The 10,070-nt window shown below is 47.7% G+C and overlaps 2 protein-coding genes across 2 annotated transcripts; both read left to right on the top strand.

Annotated features, from left to right (window-relative positions):
• The first annotated feature begins 12 nt into the window (after positions 1-12).
• On the top strand, positions 13-3,211 carry LOC101774216 (protein KINESIN LIGHT CHAIN-RELATED 1). The gene is made up of 3 exons (XM_004951160.4): positions 13-734; positions 965-1,873; positions 2,649-3,211. The coding sequence occupies exons 1-3, from the start codon at positions 79-81 to the stop codon at positions 2,881-2,883; spliced, it is 1,800 nt and encodes a 599-aa protein (XP_004951217.1). The 5' UTR covers positions 13-78; the 3' UTR covers positions 2,884-3,211.
• Positions 3,212-3,959: 748 nt separating this feature from the next.
• Positions 3,960-10,070, top strand: LOC101773812 (lysine-specific demethylase JMJ25; the record flags this gene model as incomplete). Its single annotated transcript, XM_012844297.2, has 15 exons — positions 3,960-4,130; positions 4,700-4,756; positions 5,025-5,075; positions 5,166-5,318; positions 5,710-5,846; positions 6,059-6,191; positions 6,280-6,412; positions 6,516-6,579; positions 6,659-7,421; positions 7,893-8,222; positions 8,628-9,254; positions 9,342-9,414; positions 9,499-9,584; positions 9,696-9,815; positions 10,026-10,070. Coding segments are annotated over exons 1-15 (2,871 nt in total), but the record flags the coding sequence as incomplete, so codon positions are not given.

Here is a 10,070-nt window from a genome sequence, read left to right as displayed (position 1 = left end):
GAAGCTCGATCCAGTCGTCGCCGCCTCCTCTCCAGCTCTCCTCCCTCCACCTAGCCACCTAACTCCGCGCCGCCCGCCATGCCGGGCCTCGCCGCGAACGACAACTCGCCCCCGGCGGCGGCCCCGCCGCCGCGCCGCCTCTCGTCGCCGCTTCCCCGCCGGGCGCCGCCGTCCCCGTCCCCGTCCACCTCCTCGCGCGCCAAGCCCAGGAAGCCCGCGCTCGCCGCGCCGGGCCCCGAGGCCGACGAGTCGCTCGACAACCCGGATCTGGGGCCCTTCCTCCTCAAGCAGGCGCGCGACGCCATGGTCTCCGGGGAGGGCGGCGGCGCCGCGCGCGCGCTCGAGTTCGCCGAGCGCGCCGCGCGGGCGCTCGAGCGACGCGGGGAGGGCGCCGAGCTCGAGCTCGCCATGAGCCTCCACGTCGCGGCCGCCATCCACTGCGGCCTGGGGCGGCACGCCGACGCCATACCAGTCCTCGAGCGCGCCGTTGCGGTCGTCACGCCGCCCCCGCCAGCAGAGGGCGAGGCCGACGACCAGCAGCCGCAGCAGGAGCCCGAGGCCGACCAGAGGGGCGAGGACTGGTCCCTCGCCGCCTTCTCCGGCTGGATGCAGCTCGGCGACACGCACGCCATGCTCGGCCGCATGGACGAGTCCATTGCATGCTACGGCAAGGGGCTTGAGATCCAGATGGCCGCGCTAGGCGAGCGCGATCCCCGCGTCGCCGAGACCTGCAGGTGATCATCACAAGCCTCCCCTGTTTCTCGATCTAGATCTCATCTCTCTCTCTCTCTCTCTCTCTCAAAAAGGCGACATTTTTTACCACCTCCAAAATCGCCAAAGCCAAACTCACCGGTCGTTAGTCGTTACAGAAAACTGCGGATCTCGACCGCTAAAACTGATTACTTGCATGCATAGAGGGGAGACATGCATGACCACTGATGTGATTCTTTTCCTCAATGAGCAGGTACTTGGCGGAAGCACACGTCCAAGCTCTGCAATTCGACGAAGCAGAGAAGCTGTGCCGCAAAGCCCTCGAGATCCACCGGGAGCACAGCGCTCCGGCATCGCTCGAGGAGGCCTCGGACCGCCGCCTGATGGCCCTCATCCTTGATGCCAAGGGTGACTACGACGGCGCCCTCGAGCACCTCGTGCTCGCCTCAATGACCATGGTTGCCAACGGCCGTGACATCGAGGTGGCCACCATTGATGTCGCCATAGGCAACACCTATCTCGCCCTCGCTCGCTTCGATGAGGCTGTCTTCTCCTACCAGAAGGCGCTGACTGTTCTCAAATCGGCCCGTGGCGACGACCATCCTACGGTTGCATCGGTCTATGTCCGCCTCGCTGACCTCTACCACCGAACAGGCAGGCTCCGGGAGTCCAAATCCTACTGCGAGAACGCCCTGCGTGTCTATGCCAAGCCCGCGCCTGGTGCTGCCCCTGATGAGATTGCTGGAGGCCTAATGGAGATTGCTGCCATCTATGAGGCACTTGGCGATCTCGATGAGGCCCTAAAGCTTCTTCAAAGAGCACTCAAGTTGCTGGAGGACTCACCAGGGCAGTGGAGCACTGTTGCAGGCATTGAGGCACAGATGGGTGTTCTGTACTACATGATAGGGAGGTATGCAGATTCAAGGAACTCGTTTGAGAGTGCGGTTGCCAAGTTGAGGGCTAGCGGTGAAAGGAAGTCGGCATTTTTCGGTGTTCTGTTGAACCAGATGGGGCTAGCTTGCGTGCAACTGTTCAAGATAGATGAGGCTGCACAGCTGTTCGAAGAGGCAAGGGCAGTTCTGGAGCAGGAGTGTGGTGCATCGCATCCAGATACTCTTGGTGTATACAGCAACCTTGCTGCAATCTATGACGCCATGGGAAGGTATGCGTTCATAACACAACCTTGGGTTCGTTTGCAACCTACTGTATCTTATTCAGAGTTCAATCATACCCATCTCTTGATGTCGAAATTACATATCTAATAAACATCTACACATTTAGGACCTCTAGGTGTTTTTGATATGCTCATAATGGTATCTGTGCCTCATCATTTACAACTGTAACTGTAAGAAGTTGTGCCCATGAATTTTATTTTATGCTATCTGAAGGGGGTGAGCTTGTTGGGTCCCCTCGTAAATCTAAGGGAATGCTTGCTGAACATTGTGAGCTTGCGTGTGTTTGTGGGTGGTGGGTTGAGTGGTCTTGTTCTTTAGGTTATCTTGTGTAAGATTGCTTGATCTGAATCGGTAACAACTAGTATGTAGTGTAGATGGCATAATGAGTTGCTTACCAGCTGATCATTCTGGACATGTGATGTCATAATATATTTTTAGTGGTCCATCATCAAGATGCCCCACATGTTCTTTACCCAACTTTTGTTTGGTTACACAAGTAGCAAATTCCGATCTATATTCAGGATAGACCTGTGCCCATTTATGCATCCTTTTCCAAACCGACTTAGACATTTGCAGATGGTCACAATATGTCAGGCATTGCTACGCTTTTTTGGGGTGTAGTGGTAGATTTTATAGTACATCTGAAAATAGCATATATGAATTACAGGTTCGTAGTGCGTATTAGATGATCCATATTTATGTTGCTTAATAATACCAGCTACTAATATGCATGTGCATATTTCTCTGATTTGTCATTTCCAGAGTGGAGGATGCGATCGAGATCCTGGAGCACGTCCTGAAGGTGAGGGAAGAGAAGCTTGGCACAGCGAACCCTGACGTGGAGGACGAGAAGAAGCGGCTGGCGGAGCTCCTGAAGGAGGCGGGGCGGTCCCGGAACCGGAAGCAGAAGTCGCTGGAGAACCTGTTCGGGTCCAACGCGGCGCGGGCGAAGAAGGAGGCCGGGAGGAGGTGGTCTAACTTCGGGTTCAGGAGCTGAGTGTGAGGAGCTCCATCAGCATCGCCTGGCGCGGTGGCCTTTGTAACATAAAAAGGGGGCGGGAGGAGAAGAAAGAAAGAAAGGCATGTGTAAAGATGTTGGTGTAGGTTCATTATTAGGAAGATGGTGATTGTGCTGTTTGCCGCATGTGCTGCTGCTGCTGCTGTTGTGTGTGTGTGTGTTCCTTGCATTACGGGAAAAAAACTATCTTCTTTGTTATTTTTTTTTTCACGAGTATTTTTAACTGGGTGCTGCTGTACCTGGAGAAGAGAATACTGTTTCTGGTGGTGGGGTGATGAATACCTGTGATTTGTTTTCGTTACTGCTACATTGCATCGCCTGTGTTGCCCTTGTTGTATTTGTGACTTTTGCGAGGCATCAGGCATGGCATGTTGTGGTGATGGTTTGTGCTGGGAGCAGATGATGTCCCGGCCGGCAAGCAGGTGGTGCGTAATGGACATGTGTTTGGAGCCGCATCGGCATCAGTTTGGTCGGCCAACTCGTCCGGATCCCCGCGCAGCGCAACGGCTTTGCCAACGAGTGGCCGGTTCGCTTCAGCTTATTCAGTCGGTTTATCAGCCATCAAACAGTGTTTTCCTCTCGTAACAAATTAGCTATTTCAACTTTTCAACCGGTTTATAAGTTGAAGTGAACCTAAGCTGGACCATGCAGCTTCTTCCGCCCGGGCAGTTTGCAGTCACCATGATGCCAGGCGAATTGGGGATGGAGAAGACGGGAAGCCAGGGCGGCGACGGAGGTCCAAGCGGGCCTACAACCAGTCCATGGGCCATGGGCCAATGGATGCGCGTGATGCGAATCTGGGCCAATGGCAACGCCGCACACCCGCGAAACCCAAAACCAAGCAACCAACCCCAACTCGTCGGGCAACGTACGGCCTCCTCGGCACACGTGCGCGGGACGCCGACGTGTGGGCCCCGCCTCCCTCCCCGAGCGCCGGTCCCCCCCCCCCCAATACCAGCAGCCACCTGTGCCTCTCAATGACGCGTGGGCCACCCAACCGCCCCACCACCCCGTCCCGGCCCTTTTCCTTTCCGGTTCGATTCGATTCGATTCGAGTAAAGCCACCACCTCCACCGTCGCACGCCCTCCACCCCCTGATTCCCTCTCCGCCGCCGTCGATTCGTCTGATGCCGCCCAAGCGCAAGCGCGGCGGCGGCCGCGGGAGGCCCAGGAAGGAGGACAAGGACGCCGCACCGGCCGCCGACTCCGACCCCACCGCCGCCGAGGTAATCACCCGCAGCAGTTGCTAGGTCTCGCTTCCTCCCCTACCTTCCCCGTCTCCGGCCACCGGAGCCATCATCAGGCCCCGACCCCGCGCCAAGCTTCAATCGCTGTTCCGTACTACTTTTTACTCGGATTAGGACCATGTATTCATCCGGATTCGCTCATCCCAATCCCCGCTTCTGGCCGAGCAAGCTATGCTGCTCCACCTCGCTTCCTGCGCAGCGTCGCTGTACTTGTCCCCTGCGACTTGTCTCTTTCCAGCGGGCGCACTTCAGCGCTCGCATTGGGAGCCATTCAGCCTCTTTAACTGGGATTTCAGCAAACCCTCTGATTTTGCTCGCGCAAGCTTCTAGGGGTTAGGAATATGCTATCAGGGTCTCCGCTCCCCTAGGGTTCCATGGCTCCAGCCGCTTCATTTGTTTTCCTTAACGTGCTCCTGTACTCTGCACATTCCTGCTTCCCTGAGCTTGCCTCTAATTCCTTTTGTATTTTCTCTCTCCCAACACTGATTATGTTAATTATTTTATGAAATGTCGGGTATGCTTATATTCGTCATGCTCATATGTTTCAGGAAAACGGTGAAAACAGGGGCGACGAAGAGATGCCTGAGCCACATGATTCTGCAAAGGTCAGTAGTTTGTTGGATGTAGTTTGCATAAAAGAGAAGGGGAACAAAATTGAGTATGTAAACATTGCGATTTGAGCAATCCCTTTGGTTGTCCTCATACAAGTTTATATGGCTTTGAAATCTATAGTATGCCCTTCTGAGTTAGGTGGTCGAGTGACGTTGTTAACTAGGACGTTAGTTCCCTGTTTTGCTTGCTCTGATTTTTGTTTTTTCTTAAAAATATATATTTCTGAGGTGATGTGCTTATTTTTGTTGTCATCGGCTGCAGGAAAATGGCGAGGGAGATCCCAATGGGGATATGTTGCAGTCTTGTGCTGAGGTTACTATTTTCTTGCCTTATTTTATCTTGAAAGATGTCACCTTTGACATTTCTGGCTCTTATATTGATTCTTTTCCTCTTCTGTTTTAGGAGAATGGCGTGGAAGGGGTAGCTGAGGTCTCAAAACCCTCCAAAAGGCGCAGGAAGGATCCTGTTGCGGATCCATCTTCTCCTGAGTTTAGTGGTTCCGGGCGACTTCGACAGAGGCGGAATGTTGCAGCAGTCCAGGAGCAGGAACCTGAGGTGGATATTTCCATCTTTCTTATTGACCTTCTGCCTTTGAGTTATGAGCAATACCGGAATGTTTGGCAATGTAATTAAGCTAAGGGGTGCTTGCGGAGGATTTTACTAATGTGTCTTTTGCTTTGCTCTTTAAAATGGTTCATTCATTGTCCATCCTAGCATTTAGCACACACACTTGCTCCACATCTTATAGCAATATGCACTCAGAGTATGATGTGGAGTGAGAAGTTATACACCATGTATGCAATGTCTTAAGCTACAGAAATTAAATATATGTGCAATATATCAGAAGGGCTTACATATTAGGGTAGCTGCTTGCCTGCTCCAGTTGTACCCTTTACTTTTCCCCATATGTGCATGCCTAATATGCTTTGGTTGCTGAGTTTTGCAGAAGAAACGAAAGATTGATAAGGATTCAACTATGTGCCATCAGTGCCAGAGGAACGATAGTGGAAGAGTTGTACGGTGCCAGGGCTGTATCAAACGAGAAAAGAAATTCAGATACTGTGTGAAGTGTATTAAGCGCTGGTTTGTGCCCTTCTAAAAGCATCTGTGTTGATCACCTGAGATTGCATATGTTTTGATAGTCTGCTTTTGAGCAGTTATTATTTTGGATTATCTGATCCCTAGTTTTGTAGTTTGTTACTTTGAGCCACCATATTGGAGCCTATGTAAACTTATTATGTTTAGAGTTTGCTATTACGATTTTCACTATTTGTGTTTTGGCATGAATAAATCAGGTATCCACATTTATCAGAGGACGATTTTGCGACAAATTGCCCAGTTTGTCGCAAAAATTGCAATTGTAAGGCTTGTCTGCGAGGAGACATATCCACTGTCGGCTCCAGGAATGCTAACAAGTCTCAGAAAAAGGTATGCCCTTTTCTTGCTACATTTCCATTGTCTCCTGGCCCAATGTGTTGTATTATTTACCTATTTGCTCATATTTTTTTTCCCACAGGCTGACAAATGTAGTGTATCTGAAGAAGATAAAATTAAATTCTCTATGCGTATTGTGCGCTTTTTGCTCCCTTGGCTCAAAGAATTTCATCAAGAGCAGATGCTAGAGAAAAGTGTTGAGGCCTCAATCAGAGGTAATATGATTGTATCATCACTTCTGGGATTTCTAGCATAAGAGCATTGATGCTACTCATTTCTCTATTTGGTCCTGCTACTCCTAATGAGTGTTTATTGCAGGGATTGATTCGTGCAAAATGGAGGTTCCTCTGGCGAACTGTGGAAGTGATGAACGGATATACTGGTTGGTCTTGATTTACTTACCAGTTACCAAGCATATGTAAACTATTTGTTTCTCTAATCATTGTTTTTCCTTGTAATAGCAACAACTGCAGGACATCTATTGTTGACTTCCACCGAAGCTGCAACAAATGTTCCTATGATATCTGCCTCAGCTGCTGCCGTGAGCTTCGTCAAGGCCTTAATCCAGTTGGTGATGTCAGCAGTGACAAGGTTACTAGTCTACCTGATGCTGGAGGCAAGGAAGATTCGCAGCAGGGAGGTAGTCATTGCAAAGTTACAAGCCAAGAGCCTTCTGATGGACAGAATGATATTTTAATAAATAATGCAGTTCCGTCTGAAGACTGCAATCCTAGTTTGAGACGGTGGAGGGTAAATAGCAATGGGACCATACCTTGCCCGCCGAATGAATTTGGCGGTTGTGGAAGTTCCCTTCTTGAACTCAAGTGCTTGTTTGGGGAAAAGTTTATTGCTGACTTACTGGAGAAAGCTAAATCACTGGTCAATGATGTAACAGTGCTGGAGTTGGGCGGTTCAAACTGTTCCTGCTTCACTGAATCCAGTGGAATAAACAATGGAACATCACGTAAATCAGCTTGTAGAGAGAATTCCCATGATAACCACATATATTGTCCAACTGCTAGAGATGTTCAAAATGAAAGTTTGGAACATTTCCAGGAGCACTGGTTGAAGGGTCAGCCTGTTATTGTCCGTGATACACTTGCATTGACTTCTGGTTTGAGCTGGGAACCAATGGTTATGTGGCGGGCCTTAAGGGAAAAGAGAGATAAGAAGACAGATGAGCGTCTCTCAGTTATTGCTCTTGAATGTCTGACGTGGTGTGAGGTATCTGATGTTATCTTTGGTGTTATGTATTTAACCAGTGTTAATGATTGCTAGATGCTTTGATGCATATATTATCTTTATCAGTTAATAAATGCTGTTGAGTCTGTTTCTGTCCATGCTATGAACTTTGTGCTTTTGTTGAGATCCATATGTTATAATCTAAAAAGGTGATCAATTTATTAAGTTGATGTACCACCATGATGTTTTCCCATGATTGTGGGAGAACGAAAATCTCAAGTAACAAGTACTTGGCCAAATTTCAAATCCTGGTTCTGCTAAGTGTGATAACCTTCTTCTGGAATCAAAATCTGCACATATTTAATATTTTCATGGCTTGCACCTCGATTAACTTTACGCGACCTTTTAGAACTGTAGGATGTGTGGCTACCTCTTTTGGACAGATATTTGGCCCCCTTCCATTTAAATCATCTATATTTCAAAATAACGTTTCTTCCATCACCCCAAATGCAGGTTGATTTTAATATTCGTATGTTTTTTGATGGGTATTCTCGCGGAGCTGTTGGTGCAGAGGATTTGCCCGTGTTACTTAAGCTGAAAGATTGGCCACAGCATAGTTCCTTTGAGGAGCGACTGCCACGACATAATTCTGAGTTCATGTCTGCTTTGCCATTTCGTGCATACACAGACCCTAAATATGGTCCTCTCAATCTGGCAGTGAAGTTGCCAGAAAGTGTTATAAAGCCAGACCTTGGTCCAAAGACTTATATTGCTTATGGTGTTGCCCAAGAGTTGGGAATTGGTGACTCTGTTACCAAGCTTCATTGTGACATGTCTGATGCGGTAAATATGCTTATACTGCTTGTGCTTCGTAGCATTTGTATATAAAATTTTGTTTAAAAGTATCATATCCCTTTTTGGAGTGTTTATCCAACTAATGGTGCTATGCATCCCAACATTCTACTTATGGAACTTTTTCTTAACACTAATTATGGAACTTGCCAGTATCTACTTTTATCAATATTTAAATCCTCTCTAGCATTGATTAGAAATGCAAACTTCTTAATATGGATTTGAACACTTCATGAAATATTTAAATATAGATCATCCATGAAAGTTTCAGTGATAATTGCTGCACTCTGTTCCCAGCTATATCACTGCTTTATTTCCTCAGTTTGGTTTCCTTTCTTTGGTTGCGCAATTTTGTACAGTTTTACGACTGGTATCTTGTTCCTATTGTTTATACAGGTCAATATCCTCACGCATACTGATGAAATAAAGCTCAAAGTCAAAAGGATTAAAGCAATTGAGAAAAAGAAGGAGAGTTTAAAGAAAAAGGAAGAGGGTGGTAGTCAAGGCTCACAAACAGATCTTGAATCGACCATTGAGCCAAGACGTAAAGGTTTGAGAAGTGGCTCAAACATTCAGCAGCCAGCACTAGATGTTGCTTCAGAGCAGGAGGAAATTGTTCAAAAATCTGCAGTTGCTGTTGAAGCTGAGGGAAACTTGAAGAATGCAAATGGACAACAGACTGATCAAAGTTATGAAGATCATATGAATGTCCCTTTTTCTAAAGGGAAATCAGAAGTTGCTCTCAGCGCAACTAATGGGGGAGAGAAGTTGGGAAATGGTTTCAGCCGTGAAGATAAAATTGAGTCTCCAAGTGACGCAGAGGAAAATTTTGAACCAAAGGTGGGTAAAATTGCCATATCTCTTGAGCCAAAAGATGATGCAGCCCCGTTTGCTGAGGGGAACCAGTCAGAGGGTGGTGCATTGTGGGATATCTTCAGACGGGAAGATGTCAGTAAACTACATGATTATCTGATGAAGCATGCAAAGGAGTTCAGGCATTGTAATTATGAACCGGTGGTGCAGGTGATTGTTTCCGCTTACTATTTGACCATCGAGTGCTCTTTGACTTATGTTTCTTTTGTCAGTTGCATAACTGCACTATGTTGGCAGGTTGCTCATCCTATACATGATCAATGCTTTTATCTTACAAATGAGCACAAGAGAAAGCTTAAGGAAGAATATGGTCAGTAAAGAATGCTCGTGTGTTTTGGATCTTTGTATTTTCCCCCCTTAGTGATTACTTGTTTTTCACTAATTACGTATGCAGGAATTGAACCCTGGACATTTGAACAGAAACTTGGTGAGGCAGTATTTATCCCAGCTGGATGTCCTCACCAAGTCAGAAATTTGAAGGTATGGTAGGACAGACACAGAAACAAGTACCCAGTTCCATTGCTTCTTGAGACATGCTTCTGAGTCAGATGAACTTATATATCTCTTGTGCTACTCCTTTTGTCTCTGCAGTCATGTATAAAGGTCGCACTTGACTTTGTTTCTCCGGAAAATGTGCGAGAGTGCATCAGGTTGACAGAAGAATTCCGTCTGCTTCCAAAGGGGCATAGGGTGAACGAAGACAAACTAGAGGTCTGCCAATAAATTTGTCCCTTGTGTTGTGCATGTTTTTGTTTACATAAGCACACGCGCTTTGCTCTGGTTGGATATGAACAGCTCTTGTGCCTAGTACATGCCAATTTGACAGCAACAGAGATTATTGCGATATTCTTAGCTAATCTAATATTATTGCGAGGTCGCATTTTTAACATTGTGTGCTTGTCCTGTGAAATTGAATCCCCAGTTAAGAAGATAGCTCTTTATGCGCTGAACCAATCCATTAAGGAC

The sequence above is a fragment of the Setaria italica genome, chromosome I, assembly GCF_000263155.2.
Source record: "Setaria italica strain Yugu1 chromosome I, Setaria_italica_v2.0, whole genome shotgun sequence".
Taxonomy (NCBI): Eukaryota; Viridiplantae; Streptophyta; class Magnoliopsida; order Poales; family Poaceae; genus Setaria; species Setaria italica.
Note: the sequence above shows the minus strand (reverse complement) of the source record. Positions and strands in the feature narration are given on the sequence as shown.